Here is a 24,380-nt window from a genome sequence, read left to right as displayed (position 1 = left end):
CTCCCCTCCCTCCATTCCCTTTCAAAAATAGCACAGAAAATTAAAAGGCTTAAAACGTATTTTAATAAGTTGATGCTGTATTACTGCTCCATTTCTCAGAAAAACTCCAAAGATATCAGGGACAAATCAAACATGGTACACCAATAAAAAAAATGCACAGCATAACTACCTAAGATAGGCAAGGCTAAGAGCTACTGTCCGACCTTCAGCATACAGCAACCCTGTTCCCAAGATTGTACTAGGCCTATCAAGAAAAGCTGTGAACAGCAACATCATAGACACAAAAGGGCTGTTCCTGGGTTATCCCAACCCAAGAAAAAAGATGGAGGCAACTTAACAAGATTTTTTAAAGATACACTAAAATGAAAATTTCTAAGAGAAAATGTCTTCCTTAGGACATGAAGGGGTAATATATGGGATATAACAGAACCGTATGTATGTTGTCTGTGACCTCTGTGGACATTTGCCTGAATTCCCACCTGCGAGTGAATGGAACAATGGGGCTAAGGTCATTGGGGGATGTTTGTTTTTGTGGTGTATGTGGCAGTGTCTCTGGGGTTGGAGGGTATAATGAGAAAGCAAATAGAACAGGATGTACAAAGAATGGAATGATCAAGATTAATGGGGGCTCTAACTGGATCCATTTTTGCCATGGTTCCCACCCCCCAGGCCCTCAACAATCACATGAGACTTCAGGAATGCACCACACAGAATCAATTGGTTAAACGATATACCACACAGAACTGATTTGTTAAATATCGCCCCTCCCTTGCCCTCAACCTCCAGCAAACTCCCTCAGAATAGTACAGGCAAGGAAGACCTAACTATTGGGAGGAATCCCTAACACTTTTCCAGGGCAGAATTCTGGCTAGTCCAAAAAGGGTCCTTCTTTTAAGGGTTTTTGGGAAACTAGACATTGAAATTTTTATTAGTATCGACGACGTTTGTTTGGAGCAAATTCAGCTCCAGGAGCTGCACGGTTGAATGCAGGAGGGGTTCCACCAATTGCCCCAATTCCTTCCATTGTAGCAGCCTGGCCAAAGCGTTCAGTTGTTGGTGGGGTCTTAAAGAGAAAAAAAGAGCAATGTTACAATAGAACCTATGTCCCAAGCTTCCCGCCCATTTGTAATCCCTCCCCTGGAGGCCATTTCCACCGACTATTCAAAGCTCTTGATGTTCTAGGGGCGACTAAGCCTGTTTAAAACTCTAGTGGCTATCCCTGAAAAGGCGGCTGTCTGAATTACAGACCCACCCAACTATCCTACCTTACCTTTTTATCCCAATTCCTAGTGAATAACCAATATTACATAGTAAATTCCCAGACTAAGTTCTACTTAAATCCTTTTTCCTGAACTAAGTATATGGACAAGGACAAGCACTCTTCAGCAACCTTAAATCCACCTAGTTTTAAAATTTTGACACTATAACTCAGGATTGTATGAGCCATAAAGCCTTTTGGATTTCTATCTACTATTTTATGTGATAATACCTAACTTTCATTGCCTTCCCTCCAAAAAACAAACAAAACACCTGTTAGCCCGTTAACCCAGGGTAGCAACTGAACAGTCAGACTGGCCAAAGACATTTACTTAACTCCTAAACAAAGCATATTTTGAGACTGGGTTTGTTCAAGATTCAAAAATCAAGACCCTGAGGTTACATTAATGAAAAGTGGCCCTAAAACCCGATTATCTGTAGCCAAATTGTGGCAGGCACAGGAACTGAAAGCAAAGTCCTTTCTCCTATCACAACTTAGAATTACTGTAAGGCTCTACAGTTTATTACCAATCCCAAGGTTCCATCTGGCATCATAGTGGCAGGTCCTGGAGGAGCTGGAGTACCAGCTGGCACTGGAGCAGGGGGCATGGCGCCTCTGTTGTTTATGCCCATAGCACCTAAAGCAGAGTAGTGTGATCAGTACAGGAGACAGAAACTGTCAGTCTCTTTCTGTGCAAGAGAAAACAATTCAACAAGACCTCTGAGCTGAGGACATGTTACCCCCCTCCCCTGCAAAACAACGATGCTCACAGAAATGTCAGCCCCTTAAATCTGTACTATGTCTGAGAAGCCACATAGTTCACCAGAAATTATACAAAAAAGGGAATCAGAGCCATTAACCTCCCAAGTCCTTACCTCCCATAGCCATCTGGCCCATCCGTATCTCCTGTTCCCTCTGAAAAATAAGAAATACTCAAGACAGTCCAAGACAGCACTGCATTCTACCATTCACAATACATTGAGGACCACACACCAAGGGAAGACAACACATTCCAAGTACACTGAGGCCAAGCTGAGGAAAACAAACATCTCCTTGCTAGTTGTGCAGTTGAGTTCAAGATTAGAACTACAAGGACACAAGTCAGAGTCTGCTATTAGGACAGAAGAGGTAAATGGCAAGGGGTGACGTAGCTGACTTCTTCTAGAACCTCAATCTGTGCAACAACTCTAAGGACATCAGAGAACTATTTAAGGCTGCTATGGGACTGGATATACCCCATCATGCAGTCACTGAGTCTGAACTGTGTTAACACTGGCCCTAGTTCTTCATCCTAAATTGCCTGTGAAGCAAGAACTCCCCTTCAAACCTTACCTTTCCTTCCTATGAATTCTTCTTTCTAAAAGGAGTTTCACAGAATACAAAAACTGGTCATAACCTGGTATGTTTTACAGTCCTAGTGGACAACTCATGGTGGGTTTGTCGTATCATGACTGGCCTGGTACATCATGGGCACATGGGAGATATACCGCATCAGGGAATGTTCCCTTGAATCCTTCCTGCTGTCGCCGCATCATTTCTTCCTGTTGCCGCCGCATCTCCTCCTCACGGCGCCTGCGCTCCTCCTCCTGCCTACAGAGAGTCACCAAGGTATTTAGCAGAGACACTCCAGAACTTGAGCAGGGTATCTTCACAGGGGAGATCAAGAGCCTATTGAAAACTACCATAGCCTTCCAAGAAACTCGCTGTTAAATGTGTCCAGCCCTAAAGCAACCCAAACGTATCATTCAGGAGAAAAAAGTTCTCCTTTTGGAAAGGAGCCTCGTGACACCAGCACTCAGCTGCTTTCCCTTTAGTGCAGCCCTGGATTAATTCCTAGAATCATGGGTAGCTGAAACACTTTCCATCCAAAGGGAGAACTTGAGAAGCATCCAGGAAATACTTACAAATGCATGAGGTAGCACGGTACTAGGAAACCGGAGTGAGACATTACCTATTGGAGTTGTCAGAGAAAAAGGGTTTGAGAGTTAGTTACCTGAGCTCCAGTTGCTTTCGTTTTTGCACTTCTTGGTTGTGCAGCTCTTCCATCCTCCGAAGTTCTTCTTGACGCCTCATCAAATCTAGAAAAACAATAGACTGATTCACAGTAGTCTTCATTCTCCTCATATAGACCCAATAATTTTCCATAAATAAAGATCCAGAAAGCAAAGGGGATATATAATCTTTGAGTGGCCATCTGAGCTATCTAGATTCCAAAAATGAAGTCAAACCTATCATTTCCTTCTCCACAGAATCCAGTATTCTATCTCCAAGCTCATTTGCCCACCAAGACCAACCGATACAAAAAAATCCTGAAAAAAGTCATTTTGTTCTTGTTCTAGGTTTAAGACCTACAGGCCTACACTCACCCTGTCTCATTAGCATGACCTGGTGCTCATGGCGAGCAGCCTCCATCTCCATCTCCAGCTTCTCACGAGCTTCCTTGATGTTGCGGTCCACTTGGTCCTGCTGCTGCTTCTCCATCTCAATGAGCGCCTTCCAGCGCATGGCATACTCATACTCGAAGGAGCCAGGCTGTGCAAATCTGGGTGGCTGCTCTCGCTCCCTATAGACAAGGTTCCTGGGTTATTAAAACTTTGTCCACTCCCCCAACTAAGCACCGCATTCCTACTGAGGGCCTAGATTATGGCTGCCAGTGAATACCTATAGGAAAATCCTGCCTCTTTGACACATCCCTTTATAAGTTTAAGAATAGATAAGCACCTAACAAGGAATCTGTCAGAACCACATACTTGTGAAATTGCTGGTTCTTTATAACCAGCTTCTCTGGAAGTCCCTCTTCATCATCCAACTGGTCCATGGGCTCCACGGTCACAGGCCGAGGAAATCTGGGAGAAAGAAAGAAGCTCAGTGTTAATCAAACTATACCCTACACCAGGCTTCCTCTCTATACCTGCCACTGGCACAATAAAGTAGTTAGGGATCAGGACTGTACAATTAAACATATTTCTGAAGGAGTTTTTACACCCAGCCCCCAGTAACCAAGTTCTTTCAATGGCATTATGTGGAATCTGGGGTTGATAGGATGAACTGAGGCTTTAAATCTCAGAATACAGCCTTAAAGGTGTTCAAAGTAAGTAAATAGGATACTAAGTACAATTTAAATAATCCAATACCTATAAAACTCCAGACAATGACTTGAAATAAACACAGAGATGCTGCATGCACAAAACAACTTTTCAGAGTTCTAAGACTTCAAAGGGGAGATTTAGGGGCGCCTGGGTGGCACAGCGGTTAAGCGTCTGCCTTCGGCTCAGGGCGTGATCCCGGCGTTACGGGATCGAGCCCCACATCAGGCTCCTCTGCTATGAGCCTGCTTCTTCCTCTCCCACTCCCCCTGCTTGTGTTCCCTTTCTCATTGGCTGTCTCTATCTCTGTCAAATAAATAAATAAAATCTTTAAAAAAAAAAACAAAAAAAACAAAGGGGAGATTTAACACTGATTAAACGACAACCTACTAGATGACTGAAAGGTTTGTTTCTTAATCTTCATACTATTTCCATTAATTTAAGATTACACTGAAAACCCTACTAGAAAGCTGAATTAGTAACCAAAGTCTTTAAGTGAACACAAAAACATGGTTCCTAGAGGCTACCTTCCCACACCACTGAAGGAAGTAGTACTCTAAAGTCTATTTCTAAAAGCAACCCTCACTTACGTGGTTAGCAGGAAGGAGCCTTCACTGCACCTGTCCAGAGCTTTCCGAGCAGCTGGCTTCCCTGAGAATTCAACAATGCCTTTTCCTGAGGGCCTTCCTCGATCATCAACAATGACTACAGCCCTTTCCACCTGGCCAAACACCGAAAAGGCTTCCTCCAGCAGTTCATTGGAAACATACTGAGGAAGGTTTCGGACTGTAAGGGATGCACTATGGCAGGCAAAGCGCACACGCAGCTGCTTTCCACGGAGTGGCATGTTGTCCAGTTCTACTTTGGCAATCTCTGCTAGGGTTCGTGTTTCCTAGGAAGCAGTAAGAAAGTTAGAATAAGTTTGACAAAGACCACATGTGCAGCCATCAAGAGTCTAAAGTAGCATAGCCCAATATAAAATGCCTGCCTGCCCCCAATCCCTGACAACACACAAAGAAATCTTAATAGTACTGAAAGAATACAAATTACATGTTTCAGGTAGCTCTTTTGGATAGTCTAACTGCTCTGACGGCCTTGCAATAAATCAACTGGAAATTCTAGAAGTTAATACCACTTACATGGTCATCAGTATCATAAGTTATTCTCCCAAGTGGTAACAGTTCATTGGGACAATGACCAGCCTAAACCTACCCTTACAATACAGTGGCCAGAATATTTTAATTTTAGCTAGCTACATACAAGTTTAATGAGAAATCATGTATGCCCTCCATGAGACCTCTTTAGAACCACAGACCCTAATGGGAACCGCCTCTCATACTACTAAAGAGGAACCTCGAACCCCAGAAAAAATAACTTGCCCACGTAATCTTGAGTTGTGGTAGATCTACAATGAAAACTAGTTCTGACCACCACATCTAGTGAACTTGCTAACACATTTCTGTTCCTTGTTTATATACGTAATGCCCAGAAATGTTCCTCCCCCATATACTTAAATGTTTCCTGATCAAATCAGTTTTTACGAAAAAAATCTACACTTAAAAATGGTTAAATAATAAATTTTATGTGTATCTTAGCACAACTCAAAAATTTTTAAAAAATAGAGGCTCCTGGGTGGCTCACTTGGTTAAGCAGCTGTCTTCGGCTCAGGTCATGATCCCAGGGTCCTGGGATCAAACCCCCATCGGGCTCCTTGCTCAGCGGGGAGTCTGCTTCTCCCTCTCCCTCTGTGCTCTCTCCCCCCCCCTCAAATAAATAAATAAATAAAATCTTTAAAAAAAATTTTTTTAAATAGATATGAATAAAACTGTCCCCTAATGGTTTTAAAAGTCTTAAGTGAGAAAATACATAGGCAAGAACTTAGGAAATGAATTCTATAAACTTTAATCATTACTAAAATAAAATAAAATTGAGTTGATAGTTATTGAAGCTGGGCATCGAGCATATATAGGTTCATTATACTATTCTGTCTACCTCTGTATGTTTGAAATTTACCAATTAAAACAAAAGTTCCAAAGGGCATATTTTAGCCTCAGTGTCCTAGACAAATAAACCTATGTTATCCTTGAAACAAAACAAAAACCTATGAGGAAAAATAAAAATAAAACCTGTATTTTCTGTCCTGTTCTACCAACTGTAACTATTAAACATTTAACAAACAGACCACCTGAGAATTATTTCCACTGCCTAATTTTCCACATCCATCATTCCCCAACTTCCCCACCTTTTGGAGCACATACTCTAAAAGCCCGTGGTTGCTCACCAAGCGGATAAAGCCAAAGCCCTTATCCTTATGAATGAAGACTTCGCCTGCCTTCCCATATTTCTCAAATAGTTTCCTCATCTCCTCCTCAGTGATGTCAGGAGGAAGATTGCCCACAAAGAGCCGGCTACGTTGGGTGAAGGTCTTCTCTCCTGGTTTCCTAAAATTCTTCAGGTCAATAGTCAAGCCTTCATCTGAGAGAATACACACAGTCACTCAAAGGATTGGGCAAAGAGATCTACAGTCACATTCTCAAAGAACTATAAATGCTCCCAGATTAGGAAACTTAACTGCTGTACAGAAGTCAAACACCCTTTCCCAATATAATCTACCCACTAACCACTTATCAGTAAATTGCACCTTAAAATGTAAAAGCAGTATGCAGACATCTGGGAATACTTCTCAATAGCTCTACTATGGGCCAGAAGCCACCCGGACTAAGAGACAGAAAGACAATACAGAAGCTATTGGGGTCAAAAGTCAAGGTGACTTATGTTAGAAGAGATCAGTTTTTTAAATACGAAACTAGGGGCACCTGGGTGGCTCAGTTGGTTAAGTGGCTGCCTTTGGCTCAGGTCATGATCCCAGGGTCCTTGGGATTGAGGCCAGCATCGGGCTTCCCTGCTCGGTGAGCAGTCTCCTTCTCCCTCTCCCTCTGCCCCTCCCCATACTCATGTGCTCTCGCTCACTCGGTCTCTCTCAAACAAATAAAATCTTTTAAAAAATAAGACTGAAACATAATCACTCCATTTCCCAATCTCTCACCAATCTTCATAACCTTAACACTTCCCATTCTTTCATGCTTGGGCTAATGGAATGAAAGGAAATAAGTTAGGAAACAGTATTCTTTGTAGGGATCTCTGGAAATAAAAGAGGGTTGAGGTTGGTTCTAGTTTTAGAGGCATACAATAGATGTTCAAAGTTTGATGAATGAATGGAATGTGCCTTTAAAGAATGTTTACTCTGATTAAAAACGGGTTGGGACAGACCCCAGGCTGAAAGTATAACACTCAGTACTAGACTTCTTTTCCCTTCAAGACTTGTTCTATATTTTCTAACTACCAGTCATCTGATGATTACCTCTAAGAACCAAGCTCTGAGGTAAAACACACAGACATCTGTTTAGCAGAATATGCCAACACAGCACAGCAACTTGTACTCATCTGCTACCCAACATGTCTGCTCCTTGTTTCAGTGAATCACCCTTTTTCTATCCTAAGAAGTATTAAGAGGTAAATAGGGGGAAAAAGAGAAAAAGATGTGCTACAAAGGCTTATTCATTTATAAGACCAAGAGACTAATCTAAAAACCAAGAAACCTTTCCCAAGAGGGAACCCATTCTTACCCCCCTACAAGCATGTACTCACTTTGGCTGCTGGCTTGTTGCCCATTTGCAGGTATTGGTGGCGGTGGTGGCTGCTGCTGTTGCTGCTGGTGGTGCTGCTGGTGGTGATGCTGATGATGCTTCCTTGGAGTATGGTTTTGCTTCTCCAAGTTAAAGGTTTTATTGCTCTGCATTTTTGCACCCTAAAAGGAAAATGTGGACCGTCAAATACATTCAGGGCTAATCAGGCACCTTCCTGATGATTTATATGTCACTAATCATCTCTGATATCCTGGCTTTTGCCAGATTCAAACAACTGGTTGTTGTGAACAAGTATGGCAAAGTTGTACACTACTCAAAAACCTAACAAAACCAGACACTAGCAGTTATGTTGCACACAGAAACTAGACAAGTACTAAACAAGAACAGCTTGCATGAGAGTAGTTTGAAGAAACCTCCAGTTCACTAATTCTGTACATTAACTGGAAACTACTTTCCCCAAAGAAGCTATCGCCTAAAAATTAGCCCTATCATAATATTAAAACATAACGAGGGAAAGAGATTCTACTTATCACAAGAACAAGGACTACTAAATCTTGTTATCTGGCACTTTGCAGTCCTAGCCTACAGTAGATACTGTGGAATGAACAGTAGAAAAAGTATGGGCTGTGGAGTTAGACATACTTAGATTTGAAGCATGGTCCTGGTACTCACTTACTAGCTATGTACTACTTAATAAATCACTTCTGCACAAACTTAAGCTGTTATAAAGGGGATAATAAAAATACCTACCTCTCAAGATGGCTACGAGGATTCATAAATATGTGAAAACACTAGCTCAGTACTGAAATACAGTAAGCATTCAGTAAATATGGTTATTAATCACAATAAAGATAAGTGGCTACCAAAGCATTGAAAGCATCAAATAAAAAAGATGAATATACAATCACAATGTTAAATCTCATCTAAAAATTAACATAAGATTAAAAGAAACAAAATGAAAATTCCTAGTATAATCTAGAGTGAACTCAAAAGTTGATGGCTTTAAAATGGAAATTTTCTAATTGATCTGGTCAACAAGCTGAGGACCCTCTTCCTCATTTAAGGACAGTTCTCCAGGAATAAAAGGGCAAAGCAATCCTAAATCTTTCCCCTAAACACAAGATCTTCTAGTCAGAATTTAGCTGAAGGAAAAATGCAACGAGGGACCTTTTTATGAATACTTATTGTTAACATTTTATGATTCCTCTAAAATAGAGAAAACTGGATTCTCAGATGAAGAAAATGTGACAACGACTTGATAACTACTGATTCTGGATGATGGGTACATGAGAACACTTTTATGTATATAAAAGCTTTCCTAATACATTTCTTATCATATCCCTCCAAAACTAAAACAACATAATTATCAAATTCTATATCCAAACTGTTTCATAAAACAAGTAATAACAAGAGCTATCAAAATGTTCATATTCTGTAACTCAGGAAATTCTACTCCTAGAAATTTACCATAAGAGTATAATTTTAGGAGCGCCTGGGTAGCTCAGTAGGTTAAGCATCTGACTCTTGATTTTGGCTCAGGTCATGATCTCAGGGTTGTGAGATCCAGCCCCGTGTCAGGCTCTGGGCTAGGCGTGGAGCCTCCTTAGGATTTCTCTCTCCCTCTCCCTCTGCCCCCGCCCCAAAGAATGTGATTTTAAAAACCACATCCATGAAATAGTCACTGTGATGACCTTTACGGTAACAAAATAATGACTTAAAATACCCCAAATTAGAGGTATAGTTTTTAATAAATTATGATACATCTATTCAGTGGAGTGTTACACAGCATTAAAAATTATGAAGACCATGTAAATGTGAAAAATGTTTGATGTTTTAGGGCACCTGGCTCAGTCAGTTAAGCGTCTGCCTTTGGCTCAGGTCATGATCCCAGAGTCCTGGGATCTTAGCCCTGCGTCAGGCTCCCCGCTCAGCGAGGCATCTACTTCCCCCTTTGTCCCTCCCCCAACTCATGCTCTCTCTCTCTCAAATAAATAAAATCTTTAAAAAAAGAAAAATGTTTGATGTTTTAAAAGGGAAAGTTTTAAGAAAGAGGAAAAGGGTTTTTTTCCCCAAAAAATGTATGAATGTAGACTAGGACCAGAAGGCAGGCAAAAATGAAAACTGCCCTGTTTATAAGTTATTGATCATTATTTACTAATTTTAATTTTTTTACTAATTCACCCAACAAATATTCACTGAATGCTTATTACTATTTGCTAGGCACTATTATAGGTGCTTGGGAATGCATCAATGAACAAAGCAAAGATTCTTGCCTTCAGTTGTGCTTAACTTCTAGTAAGACAAAAATATACATAATAATTAAATTACACAGTACTTAATGAGAGGTAAGTGCTACTAGAAAATAAAGAAAAAAATGGGGCAAAGTGGATAGGGAGTGAAAGGGGTAAGACTGCAATTTTTTAAAAGATTTTATTTATTTGAGAGAGAGAATATGAGAGAGAGAGAGATCTCGAGCAAGGGGGTAGAGGGAGAAGCAGACTCCCGGCTGAGCAGGGAGCCCGATGCAGGACGCAGTGCAGGACTCCAGGACTCCTGGGATCATGACCTGAGCTGAAGGCAGAGGCTTAATCAACTGAGCCACCCAGGCGCCTGGTAAGACTGCAATTCTAAACAGAGCAGAGGTAAGCCTCACTGGAAAGTTGACACTTTAGCCAAGACTTGAATCTCATTTGTATCATTTCATCAATCTTATGTTTCTCATTAACAAGGTACCTATTGCAAAATGTATCTTTAATATAGAAAACTTAGAAACAAAAATATTAAAACAAAAATCCACCACCAGAAAAGTCAGTTAACATTTACCCTTCCAGTCACTGATTTATTTGCATGTACTTTAAGTGAAATATAAAAACCACTTTGCAACCTGCCTTTTCTACTTTATTACATGATGAAGAGCTTCTATGTCAATATTCTGTATTATTTTTTCTTCTACATTAATTTTTAATGCACAAAGTATTCAGCTGTAAACCAAGCACCTATTGTGTTGGACATTTGGGTTATTCCTGTTTTTTCACCACTATTTATAAAAAATGTTCATAGCTAAATCTTAGGCACATCCATGAGTAAATATACCTTCCACAATTTCTATTTTTACTTATTTACCTTCCAAAACACATATTATCATTTCAACATAATGCAGTTATACTGCACCATTGTATGTTCAGTTTTTCTTCACTTCTATGTAAACATAATTATAATTTTTATCAGGTACACAAGGTCCATGTGGATATATACTAACTTACTAAACTACCCCCCTACTATGAGACATTAAGGTTGTTTACACCTTCTTCCTATTAGAATGCTGCAGTAAGTATCTTCTTGCTTATAGCTCTTTTAAACTATTTCCTTATAATAAATTCTTAAAATTACAATAATTCAATCTATCTTTGTTACTCTTACCCAGAGTGCAGCATTTTTTCCTCTAAAAAAAAAGGAAATCATGTTTCTAAAAATGAGACATAAAAACAGGAAATTATTATAACATACAAAATTTATGAAGTCTACCCCAGCAAGTTGGGGATGGGGTTAGGTTGGCATTAGAATCAGATCTTTAACTTTTTGAGTCCCAGCTATTAAACACCTCCCTTCCCAACTCCAAATTGGCCTATACCAGAAACTTGAGTTATCTTCACAGCCATTTCTCCAACTAGGTCTTCTTACCTTCTCACCCCTGGCTAGAATCCAAGAAACCTCTTTTTTTCTCCAGCCTTTAATATGGGAGTCAGTGGCCCCAGCCTCAGTATCTTGCATCCCATTCAGGAATTCACAATTTATATTTACACATTAATAAGAATCCTTACAGAGATCCATTCAAAACTGAAATATTAAAAACTCTGTATTTACATCTTAACCAAACTTCACCACTCCTTTTCAAAAAGGCCATTTTACAACTTCTTAGTAGAAATGATCTACCTCCTTGAAGAAAAAGTGCTAGGATGTTCTAAACCATATAAGATAACTTCAAGGGAGGTTATTTTCGGTTTTAGAAAGTGCAGCTTGGTGGTTAAGATGATAATATCAGATATTTACCAACCATTATATGCCAGGCACTGTGCCAAGTCTGTATGATCTCACTTTGAGCTCAAAACTATTACTCTCCTGGATAAGAAAACTGATGCCCATCTAAGGTTACCCAAATGTGATGGGAGCAAGGAGTGGAACTCACATCTATTTAACTCTAAAGCTCATTCTCATCACTATGCTACAAGCTTAGTAATCAAACTCACCTTGAATTCAAAGTTTAGAGTCCAACAAACTGACTAGCCATGTCACCTAACTTCTGAGCCTCAGTTTCCTCACCTGTAAGGAGAGGGTAACAACGGCAACTTCACAGGGCTGGTTATTTTAAGGACTAAAAGAGATTGTGTACACAGCACTTGTCCCTGCTGGCAACCACTATCCGTATTTCTACATTCAGTTGGTGCTGTAGTTAGACAAATATCATCAATTACATTCTTCCTCCTCTGTTTCAGATTGGAGCAAAAGTCATTTTTTACAACCAAATTGCCTACAGTTGTGTTTTTGAATAAATGTCTCCACGATGCTAATCCTTCCAATCCTTCCTTCCAGTTTACTCTTTCCCAAGAAAGGTATTCAATGGTGAAGTGAAGACTAAATAATATTGTATAAATCACTTGCCCACAAAGTAGCAAGTACTCAGGAAGTACTGTTCTTATCACTTATTTCTGATGATGACCACCAACAGAATTTGGAAATACATGCAGAAATCTCTTGTGAGCAATAAATTCACTGTCTCCTAACCACTGGGCCTCTAAGAACTAAACACAAAGATCAGCATCAAGGATTTGTCTATTTATCTGTCCCAAAGACTAACCCTGATGAAGGACTTTTCTTTAGAGAAACTATGCACTGCTGGTTTAGAAAGACTGGGGCTACTGGACACAGCACGACTGCACAAATGTGGTTTAGGTACAAGACCAAACACTACATCACACATATTTGAAATCAGTTTTCAGGAAAAGATCAACTTAAGTGGAAGCCGTTGAGGGGAAATCTGGTAAAAATCTACCAACCCAGATGGTTGCATGGATATGGACCTGTCTGAAAGCTGTAGTAGAATGCAGTGATATGGTAAGGTACTTTTCCAGGAGTTTCTTAAGACCTTTCGTTTAGTAACAAGGAAGCTGGACAAAGGCACAGCATAAATCTAGCCAGTGCCCCCATGAGAGTTGCCAGATTTATCAAATAAAAATACACAACGTCAGACTTTAAAAATGATCTTTTAGTATTTAAGTCCCATGCAACGTAAACTAAAAATAATTTTGCTATCTATGTGAGATCCAAATTTAACGGGGAGTCCGGTATTTTACCTGCCAATCCTACCCCCTACACCTACCTCAACTTCGGTTGAAGATAGCAAAGTACCTCCAAGTCGTCTCTAACCTCAACTTCTCCGTTAAGAACACAAAGAAAGGTTTCAGATGACAACAAGAGTTTCACCGAGTGAAAAATACCCAATAGGAAACCCATAAAATAAACTTTCATTTTAAAAAGTGATGCTGTAAATGGGTCGAGTAACTAGGCAACAAGACTTAAAAAAAAAAAAAAACATACAGGAACCTTACTAGGGAAGCCGCGGGGTCTGGACTAGCAGATGAACTTCTCAGCTTAGAGTTTTGACAAAGAAACATCGCTGGGGGGGGGGGCGCATTTCTCATTCTGAATTAATGGCCTCGCGAGGCTGAGAGGAGGAGCGCCGACAAAGCGCCTCCTCCTCCAGCCGCGACTTCAGGGCTCTCGGATAATAGACTCCACACCCTCAGGCCCAGGGCGGCTAAAGGACCGGGGAACTTACTGACACGGATCAGAATCGAAGATGAGTCGCACAAAGAAATGGGGCGGGAAAGGCAACGGGAGCCAGGTTAATGCAGAAAGCAAGGCGAGCTGAGAGCGATGGGCCCCCGCGGGTGGGCTGAGGAGGCCGTGTGGCGGCGGGGACAAGGCCTCAAAGGGCCCTGGAACGAACGGCCAACCTCCCTCCAAACCTAGCCTCGCCCTAGCCTCTTGCCGCAAAAAATCCTACTCCCTTCTCAAACAAGAACTAAGTCGTCCCCAAACTCACCCTCTACCGACTGTTCTCTCCTCAGAGTAACGGCGACGCTACACGGCCTCTACCGTCCCGAGAAAAGAGCGCGCGACCGCCGGAAACGAGACGACGGAGCTCGGTGCCTCCCAAGGGGTACAAACTGCGATCTTGATTGGTTATCTGACTTGCCAGTCAAGGTTTATCTCCAGAGGCGGAATCGTTTTTCCGCCATTTCTTCGATCCTATTGGCTACCGAACGCGAAAGATCTGAGTTCGTGTGAACGACAGATGGGGACAAAGAGCGAGGCTTTCTACTTAATGCGCATGCGCAAGTTGCCGGTCCTCTCGAGACGGAAAAGGAAGGGGGAGGGGGATAAAGAGGTAGGGAGGGGGATGGAGGGTCGGAAGGAGAGGCAGTAGCGGGCTATCGGAAAGACTGAAAAACCAAGTAATGGGAGAGGCAAAGGAGAGGGCAAAAAAGGATAGCGCGGAAAGTGGAAAGAGAAGGGGAGAAAACGTGCGCGTAGGCGTGCTCTGAGAACTGTACTGCGCCTGTGCGAGAAGCAAGAGTAACAATGTCATTGTATTCCGTGTGGTAGCTCTAGCTTTTCCTTCTGAAAAAATGCCCCGCCATGTTCCTTTTTTCACACTTCCTCATTAGGGCTTGCCCTCTGACACTCCATACTTAGATTTCTAGTTGCTTCTGCTACCAGGTCTACTCATGAAGCCCGACTGAAACAGTAATCACTATGGCTATGGTTATGGTTATGGAAAGGGGTGGGGGAGAGGACCGGGATTGATAACTTAGTTTCTGTGATTGAACACAATTGTAACCACCTATTTCCATGGTAACCAGGGAACCCCCGCAGTCCAAACACCACTATTGTTTCTGTGATTCACAAAGAGATTCAACAGGTGTCATTATTGCCATGGATACATTGTAGGCCTCCAGATCAGACAGATTCTGTATTCTGTAGGATGCCAATCAGGTAGGCGCCTTCATTTTTCAGTAATGCCAAATTAGTCCTGTGGTTAATCAAGAGCTACAAGGCTCAACTGATAGGCGTTTGTAGTTCGTTCCCACTAATTAATTCACACTCGGGGTTTCAGGGTGTCCCAACTGGCGCCTCATTATGTGGGGACACGGTGATCTAGACCTGCACTGTCCAGTAGGAACTTCTGTAAGGATTAAAATGTTCTTTATTTGCTCTGTTCAGTACAGTAACTGCTAGCTATACATATGTGGCTGATGAGGGCTTGAAATACGATTAGTGCAACTGAGGAACTGAATTGTTAATTCTATTTAATTTTAATTAGCTAAAATTTAAATAGTCACGTATGGCTAGTGGCTACCATATTGGACATTTCTAGACCAATTGTTCCCAAACATTTTGAGAATAAGTAACACCTCTATTATGACAACAGAAATATTATCTCTATTCTGGGGGCGCCTGGGTGGCTCAGTCCTTAAGCGTCTGCCTTCGGCTCAGGGCGTGATCCTGGCGTTCTGGGATCAAGCCCCACATCAGGCTCCTCCGCTGGGAGCCTGCTTTTTCCTCTCCCACTCCCCCTGCTTGTGTTCCCTCTCTCACTGGCTGTCTCTCTGTCAAATAAATAAATAAAATCTTTAAAAAAAAAAAAGAAATATTACCTCTATTCTGAAAAAAATTTTTTCCCTGCTCATGGAAAAAAAAATAAACAATACCCAAGAGTATAAAGAGAAAAGTCTCTCCCTCTGGTTACAATTATAACCACTTTCTTGCATTTCTATTTTCTATGTACTCACCCAGTCAAAAAGAAATGTTTATACTGTTTTATACACATAGGATTAAGGTAAGCTATACATACTTTTCTGAGTCATGACTTTCTCACTTTAAAAAATACTTTCGCTCTCTTTCCATATAAATGCATAAAGATCTATGAGGACTTTTTAAAATCAAATATTTTATAGACACCCACATGATGGTTTTTAGCGTCTCTTGAGTGAAAATACAAATTATAGAAGAGTTACAGTAACATTTTTTTAAAGATTTTTATTTATTTCACACACAGAGAGAGCACACAAGCAAGGGGAAAGGGAGAGGGAGAGGGAGAAGCAGGCTCCCCGCTGAGCAAGGAGACCAATGCGGGACTGGATGTGCCCCTGGATTCAGTAACATTTTAATGAATGTATACTTTGTTTAAAATCACAACAGCTGTTTATATTGGAAAATATTTGGTAACAAAAGGAAGATTGTTGTACTTGCATGTATCTCAAGACAATCACAACATAAACAGAGAAATGTTGATGTAAACAAGTAATTGCAATACTCTAGGCAAATAAAATAATAGCACCAGGGGCACCTGGGTGGGGCTCTCTGCTCAGTGGGGAGCCTGCTTGTGCTCTCACTCTGTCAAATAAATAAAATCTTAAAAAAAATAATAGCACCATATTAGAGGTAAAGTGGTAACTCAAAGGTAGCAGGGTTCTGCATGAGTGGATCCGGAATGGCTTCACAAGAAAGAACACTTTTTAATTGGGTCTTAACCAAGAGGTTGTAGTCAGACCAATTTGCAATGGATCAGAGGCAGAATGACCTATGTTTTGGGTAATTTGGCCTGGCTGAAGAAAAATGGGGAGGCTAAGTGATAGGAAATTAGACTAGAGAGATAGGCATAGGCCAAATAATTGAGGGCCTGTGCTGTGCTTAGAAGTTTACACTTTACTCTGTAAGTGATGAGGAGACATTGAAGAATTTTTTTAAATAATGTATGGTTTTTTTAAAGATTTTATTTATTTATTTGAGAGAGAACATGAGTGGGGTCAAGGGCAGAGGGAGAAGCAGACTCCCTGCTGAGCAGGGAGCCTGATGTGGGGCTCGATCCCAGGACCCCGAGATCATGACCTGAGCTGTAGGCAGATGCTTTACTGACTGAGCCACCCAGGTGCCCCAATAATTTGTTTTTTTTTTTAAGATTCTTATTTATTTATGTCAGAGAGAGATCACAAGCAGAGAGAGCAGCAGGCTCCGTGCTGTGCAAGGAGTCCTATGTGGGACTCGATCCCAGGACCCTGGGATCATGACCTGAGCCGAAGGCAGATGCTTAACCAATTGAGCCACCCAGGTGTCCCTATGTTGGTTTTTTTTTCTGGTTATAAAAGTAATATATGCTTATTGAAGGCAAAACTCAAAAACAAAAGTATTTAAAAATCATCATAATCCCATTATGGAGAAATTGCTGTTAACATTTTAGTATATTTTCTTCCAGACTTTCACAGATAGACACGCGTGTGTGAGTGCCTCTGTGTGTGTATTTATGTATTTATAGAGAGCAAGAGAGACAAAGAGACTGAGAGACAAAGAGAATAAATTTTTTCTATGTATAATAGGTTTGAACTTCAGAAAGATCACTGTAGTACTGTCCTGAAGCTGTTGTAAAAAATTACTACAGAGTTGATGGCTTAAAATAATAGAAATGTACTCTCTCACAGTTCTGGAAGCCAGAGTCTGAAATCAATATCACTGGGATGAAATCAAAGTGTGGGCAGGGCTGCGATTCTCTCTTCTAGGAGAGCCTGAGTCTTGTCTCTTCCAGTTCTTGGTGGCTGCCAGCATTCCTTGGCTTGTTGCCACATCACTCCAATTCTTGTATACAAATGTTTATAGCAGTATTGTTCATAATAGCCAAAAGGTACATCAACTGATAAATAGATAAGCAAAATATGGTCTATCCATACAGTGGAATATTATTCAGCCATAAAAGGAATACATTGTGATACATGGTACATGGATGGACCTTGAAAACATTATGCTAAGTGAAAAAGCCAGCCACAAAAGTCCACATATTATATGATTCCACTTATATGAAATGTCCAGAACAGGTGAATCTATGGAGACAGAAAGTAGAATGGTGCTTACATAAAGCTACAGGAGGTGGGGGGATGGGAGAATATAGCTTAAGAATATAGACTTTCCTGGGTGCCTGCGTGGCTCAGTTGGTTGGGCATCTGCCTTAGGCTCAGGTCATGATCCCCAGGTCCTGGGATCAAGCCCCGCATTGGGCTCCCTGCTCAGCGGCAAGTCTACTTCTGCCTTTGCCCCTCCCTCCCTGCTCATGCTCTCTCTCTCTCTCAAAATAAATAAAATCTTAAAAAAACAAGAATACAGACTTTCTTTTTTTAAAATGATGAAAATGGGTGGGAATGCAAACCAGTGCAGCCACTGTGGAAAATAGTATGGAGGTTCCTCAAAAATTAAAAATAGAACTACCCTATGACCTAGTAATCACACTACTGGGTATATACCCCAAAGATACAAAGGTAGTGATCTGAACGGGCACCTGCACCCGAATGTTTGTAGCAGCAACATCCACAATAGCCAAACTATGGGAAGATGAATGGCTGTCCATCAACAGATGAATGGATTAAGACGATGTGGTATATGTATCTACCACATATTATATATGTATATGTATATACACACACACACACAATGGAATATTATGCAGCCATCAAAAAATGACTCAGTTGGTTAAGCGTCTGCCTTCATCTCAGGTCATGATTCCGGGTCCTGGGATCGAGTCCCACATCAGGCTTTACACTCAGTATGGCGTCTGCTTGGGGTTCTCTCTCTCCCTATCCCTCTGCCCCTCCCCCCCTCAATATAAATAAAATCTTTTAAAAATATTTTTTCTCTCTCCTCCTGCCCCTCCCCCACTCACTCGCTCTTTCTTCCTCTCTCTATGAAAAAAAGAGTGCACTTATCATGATGAGCACTGAGTAATGTATAATGTATAGAATTGTTGAATCACTATACTGTATACCTGAAACGAATACAACACTTCATGTTGATTACACTGGAATTAAAATAATAAAAAAAATAAAATGATGACAATGTTGTAAAATTGTGGTAATTGTTGCACAGATCCATGAATATGCTAAAATCCATTGAATTATACACTTTAAATGGGCAAATTGTATGATGTATGAATTCTACCTCAATAAAGCTCTTATTTAAAAAAAAGTGTTAAGTGGAACTCAAAGAAGTATTATTAACCTAAGTTGATTTCCCGAGGGATAGTGCCATAGCAGAAAGTCTGTAGGGACCTTGGGACCCACATAGATCCTAGGGTGTGTCTCATAAAGTCAGTTGACCTTATGTGGAGGAAATTGGGATATGTTGCCTCCAAAGCTGGGAGAGATGTTTGGACAGGACAGAGGGAATGTTGAAGAGGAGAGTACAGTCAGAAGCACACTAGTAGGTCAGAGTGCCACAATTAGACTTGCTGATATGGAGGAATAGGTGCCTTTTCACTATATTTCATTAATTCCTCTCTTTTTTAACTTTTAATTCCAGTTAGTTAACATACAGTGTTTTATTAGTTTCAGGGGTACAGTATGGTGATTCAATGACTCCATACATCATCCGGTGCTCATCAGCACAAATGACTCCTTAATCCCCATCACCTATTTCACCCAACCCCCACCCACGACCCCTCTGGTAATCACCAGTTTGTTTTCTATAACCAAAAGTCTGTTTCTTGGTTTGTCTCTCTCTTTTTCCCTTTGCTCATTTGTTTTGTTTCTTAAATTCCACATATGAGGGGAATGATAAGGTATTTGTCTTTCTCTAACTTATTTTGCTTAACATAGCTCCTTCCATGTCCGGGCAAATGACAAGATTTCAGTCTTTTGTATGGCTGAATACTATTCCACTGTATGTATATATACCACATCTTCTTTACCCATTCATCAATGATGGACACTTGGGCTGCTTCCATATCTTGGCTACTGTAAGTAATGCTGCTATAAACAGAGGGTATGTGTGTCCCTTTGAATTAATGTTTTTGTATTCTTTGGGTAAATACCCAGTAGTGAGATTACCAGATCATAGGGTAGTTCTATTTTTTTAAGCAAGTTCTACCCCCAACGTGGGGCTTGAACTCACAACCCCAAGATCAAGAGTCACATGCTAGGGTAGTTCTATTTTTAACTTCCTAAGGAACCTCTATACTGCTTATGCACGGTGGCTGCACCAGTTTGGGAAACCACCAACGCTGCACGAGGGCTCCTTTTTCTCCATGTCCTCGTCAACACTTGTTGTTTCTCGTGTTGTTGATTTTAGCCATTCTGACAGGTGTGAGGTGATATCTCATTGTAGTTTTGATTTGTATTTCCCTGACCATCTTTTCAAGTGTCTTCTTTGGAAAAATGCCTCTCATGTCTTCTGCCTATTTTTAAATTGATGTTTTTTGGGTGTTGAGTTTTAGAAGTTCTTTATATATTTTGGATACTAGTCCTTTATCAGATATGTCATTTGCAATTATCTTCTCTCATTCTGTAGGTTGCCCGTTAGTTTTGTTGATTGTTTCCTTTGCTGTGCAGAAGCTTTTTGTTTTGCTGTGGTTCCAATAGTTTATTTTTGCTTTTGTTTCCCTTGCCTCAGGAGACATATCTAGAAAAAAGTTGCCTCAGCCTATGTCAAAGAGGTTGCTGCCCATGCTTCTTCAGGATTTTTATGGTTTTAGGTCTCATGTTTAGGTCTTTCATCCATTTTGAATTTATTTTTGTGTATGCTTTAAGAAAGTGGTCCAGTTTCCCCAACACCATTTGTTGAAGCTACTGTCCTTTTCTCATTGGATATTCTTTCCTGCTTTATTGAAGAATAATTGACCATATAGTTGTAGGTTTATACTCATCCTTTTTAAAGAGAAAGATGAAGATTCCTTATTTTTGCCTTCCTGCCTTTTCTCCTCTCTTGTTTCACTTTTATCTTTGCCCTTGTTAAGCCTTACATCATAGAAGTATTGCTATAATTTGAGTTCGTTGGGGCTTTTTTCCCCCTCTCTGTCCTTTATTCCTGCATTCATCAATTCATCCAATAAACATTTATTGAATATCTATCAAGGACCATGCTAGATGCTGGAGATAGGGACGAGTAAAAACCAGTCTCTGTAGTTGAGAAGCTCACAGTCTAGCATTTCCCCAATGTCTCCCTAAATACCCATTTCCTTTTCTTCATTCCAGGGTACTTCAGAATTGTATAAGACATTAAATAAGAATCCATGTGTTTCCACAGTTGATTCTAAAGAGTGAACCTCACTCTAATCAAATGATTGCCAAATAGTACCTCCATTTCTTTGACCAAGTCATATGCAGGGTTGCCCGTGGTGCAAAAATAAAAGTTTGACATCCAGCAGTAATTAATTAAATAAAGCATGGTACATCCAAATGATGAAATAATACACAGTCATTACAATTATGTTGTAGAACATGTACAAGAGAATTCCAATTTTGTAAAAAAAATATGTATGCAAAAAAAGGACTAGAAAGATATACATCAAAAAGAGCAGTGGTCATCTCCAGGTTTAATAGGTAGGATATAAGTGATTAATGCTTTTTTCTTCAGACTATGTTTTTATAAAATTTTTACGGTGAACATTTATTATATTTTTGTAATCAGAAAACATAATTAAGATGAAGAGTGCTCATGAGGACAGGGATTGAGTTTTTACCTGTCTTATAGTGCTTACAGCACTTGAGTGCTTTATAAATGGTGAATAACAAGTAACAGAATTGAGTACTATGTGATAACCAGCAAGGCTTAAAATGAGAGAGTTGACTTGCCGGCCACACTCTTAACCAACTCCCCTACCCTATTCTGTATTACAGCCTTTCATCCGTAATACATACATATTCAAACCTATCAACTGTGGGCACTCTTGGCTTAGTCAAAGACCCCCCCCCAAAAAAAGTATTCATTTTAAGGACATGAAGGTTTCAGGGTGCAAAGTCCCAGACCATGACTGAAGTTGGATATATTTCTTTTATAATGATAATAGTAACCTCTGAAGCAGTATCTATTCAACACCTGCTATATGTCAGACAGGTGTACATCTCACTTAATAGCAACCCTATGAGGTATAATCTCCAGTATTTCCTTCCAGTCTTTTTCTATGTATACATGTACAGTTGACCCTTGAACAACATGGGGACAGGGGCAGAGTTGAAAATCCAAGTTTGACTCCCCCCGAACTTAACTACTACTATTGACCAGGAAGCCTTACCAATAACATAAATTGTTGATTAACACATATTCTGTATGTTACATATATCGTATACTACTGTACGCTTACAATAAGGTAAGCTAGAGAAAAGAAAATGTTATTAGGAAAATCATAAGGAAAAGAAAATACACCTACAGTACTGTACTGTATTGAAAAAATCCACATATAAGTGGACCCACACAGTTCAAACCCATGTTGTTCAAAGGTCAACTGTATATAGAATTTCTCTACGAAGTTAGTATCATATTTTCACTCCTTTTTAGAAAATGTAACATGGGGGCATCTGGCTGGCTCAGTCAGTAGGGCATGGGTCTCTTGATCTCAGGGCTGTAAGTTCAAGCCCCACACTGGGTATAGAGATTTCTTAAAAACAAAAGTAAAAAATGTAACATATCAGGAACATTTTTGTGTGTCATTAGTTCTTTTAATAGACTAAAGTCTATTTTAAGAACAGTTTTAGGTTTACAGCACAAGTGAGCTGAAAGTACAGAGAGTTCCCATATAGTCTCTGCGTACCCCATAGCCACCCTCCTGGTATTGCCTCCCTTGATCAACATCCCTTACCAGAATGGTACATTTGTAACAATCGATGACACATTGTTATCACTCAAAGCCCATAGTTTACATTAAGAGTTCACTTTCAGTGTTGTACATTCTATGCGTTTGATAATGTGTGACATGCTTCCACTGCCCTGAAAATGGTCTGTGCTATGTGGTCATCGGTTCTTTTTTTAATGTAACCACATTTTAATGAGTACATCCATCCTATGAATATAGACAAAACTGATTTAACCAATCCCCTACTATTGGACATTTAGATGGCTTTCTTATCTCTGTGTTAAAGATGAGAAAACTAAGACCTGGTGACTTGACAAGTGACTTGTCCAAAGTCCACTGGCTAAAAGTGAGCGGAGTTGAGATTAGAATCCGGGTCTGTCTCCAGAGCCCACACACTTCTATGCCACCACATTGCCTCTGAATGAGTACTAGGCCATTAATCCCTCCTCAGACTGTCTCCCTTCAACTTGAAACCAGGCATTCTCCACAACCAGACCAGTCAAGGATCCAAGCATGTGCTGAGAAGGGCAGGCAAGACAAAAGAACGAGGTCGACTAACTGAGATGGAACAAATTGAAAATGCAAAGGGAGGTACAGGGACATAGAAATAAGCAGAAGGTGGGAGATAGGTACACAGAATACCGGTTAAGATCGAAAGGAAGCTGGGTTTGGGAAACCTGAAGGGGAAAACTCTTGCTTTTATCTCTGTATATAGGAGAGAGCAAAGATAATCTCAAGGCCATGTGGGGAGCCAGGAAGGATTAAGGTTTCTGGGAAAGTGAATGAGACAAGGGAGGATAAAACTCCCTAGGACTATGAGGCTAGGAGAGGCTTAGTGTGGGAAGGGAGGCCCAGAGCAAAGAGGCAAGCTAGAGCAGGCACTGGACACCAAACCTGCACGTTCTTAAATCTGTGGCAGGACTCCCCTCCGGCCTGAGCCTCCTCCAGTATCTCAGATACTAAAAGCTCTCCAGCCCTTAGGGGTTGGAGGAGGAAAGTAGGGGGCGGGGACTGCAAAGTGCTCTAACTATAATGGGGACTGAGAAAGGATCCTGGCACATACATTTTTTTAAAACTAGTAGGCCTAACGCTGGTGCACCCTCCCCCTACCCCACTTCTCAAGCTTCAACCTCAGCCACACCCACATGCTAAGGACCATCGGGGCGGGGGGGCGGGGAGGCGAAGCGTGTGTGTGCGCGCGCGTGCGTGCTCGTGCGTACGAGAGGCAGAGACAGAGACAGAGACTGAGACAAAAAGAGACCGGCAGAGAGAAAGTGCGCGCCAGGGAGAGAGAGAGAGAAGAAGGAAAGATACAAGGACAGAAAAAGGGAGGGAGGGAGGAAGAGAGAGGCACAGAGAGAGAAAGGAGGAAACAGAGCTGTCGGCCTTGGTGAGGAAAACTACTGAAGAGATAACGCAGGGAGCTCCTGCAGGAAGACTCAGGGAGAAGATCCCACAACTTACCCTAAGACCGTTGAGGGAGTAGGGGAGTGTCTTTGCAGGGCCTGGTTTTGGGGTCATCAGGCAGTAACGGTTACTGCATAGGCGTTGTCACTGAGCCAGAGCCATTTAACCCGCCCCGGGTGGCTGGAGACCAAGCTTAAGACACCCCACAACTATGACATTCAGAATGGTTAGGGGAGCCCAAGGCTGCAGACAAGGGAAGGAGGGGCACGTGAGGGCTGGGTCCCAGCTCCCCCCCCCCCCCCGCTGTCACT

General features: G+C 41.1%; 1 protein-coding gene across 3 annotated transcripts; it reads right to left on the bottom strand.

Moving 5' to 3' along the window:
• Nucleotides 1-40: 40 nt before the first annotated feature.
• On the bottom strand, nucleotides 41-24,371 carry NONO (non-POU domain containing octamer binding). 3 transcript variants are annotated; one of them, XM_057312399.1, is made up of 13 exons: nucleotides 14,095-14,176; nucleotides 11,412-11,457; nucleotides 8,742-8,793; nucleotides 7,993-8,152; nucleotides 6,626-6,819; nucleotides 4,935-5,236; nucleotides 4,009-4,104; nucleotides 3,625-3,821; nucleotides 3,252-3,336; nucleotides 2,746-2,848; nucleotides 2,134-2,173; nucleotides 1,786-1,895; nucleotides 41-1,063 (listed from the first exon to the last, which is right to left on the bottom strand). In XM_057312399.1, exons 4-13 carry the CDS (start codon nucleotides 8,141-8,143, stop codon nucleotides 929-931), a joined length of 1,413 nt encoding a protein of 470 aa, XP_057168382.1. In that variant the 5' UTR covers nucleotides 8,144-8,152; nucleotides 8,742-8,793; nucleotides 11,412-11,457; nucleotides 14,095-14,176; the 3' UTR covers nucleotides 41-928. The 3 variants fall into 3 exon arrangements, with proteins under 3 accessions (XP_057168382.1, XP_026341563.1, XP_044235276.1); XM_026485778.4 differs by lacking the exon at nucleotides 11,412-11,457 and having other exon boundaries at nucleotides 14,095-14,143; XM_044379341.2 differs by lacking the exons at nucleotides 8,742-8,793; nucleotides 11,412-11,457; nucleotides 14,095-14,176 and adding an exon at nucleotides 24,127-24,371.
• Nucleotides 24,372-24,380: the final 9 nt, after the last annotated feature.

Source organism: Ursus arctos, chromosome X, assembly GCF_023065955.2.
Source record: "Ursus arctos isolate Adak ecotype North America chromosome X, UrsArc2.0, whole genome shotgun sequence".
NCBI lineage: Eukaryota > Metazoa > Chordata > Mammalia > Carnivora > Ursidae > Ursus > Ursus arctos.
Note: the sequence above shows the minus strand (reverse complement) of the source record. Positions and strands in the feature narration are given on the sequence as shown.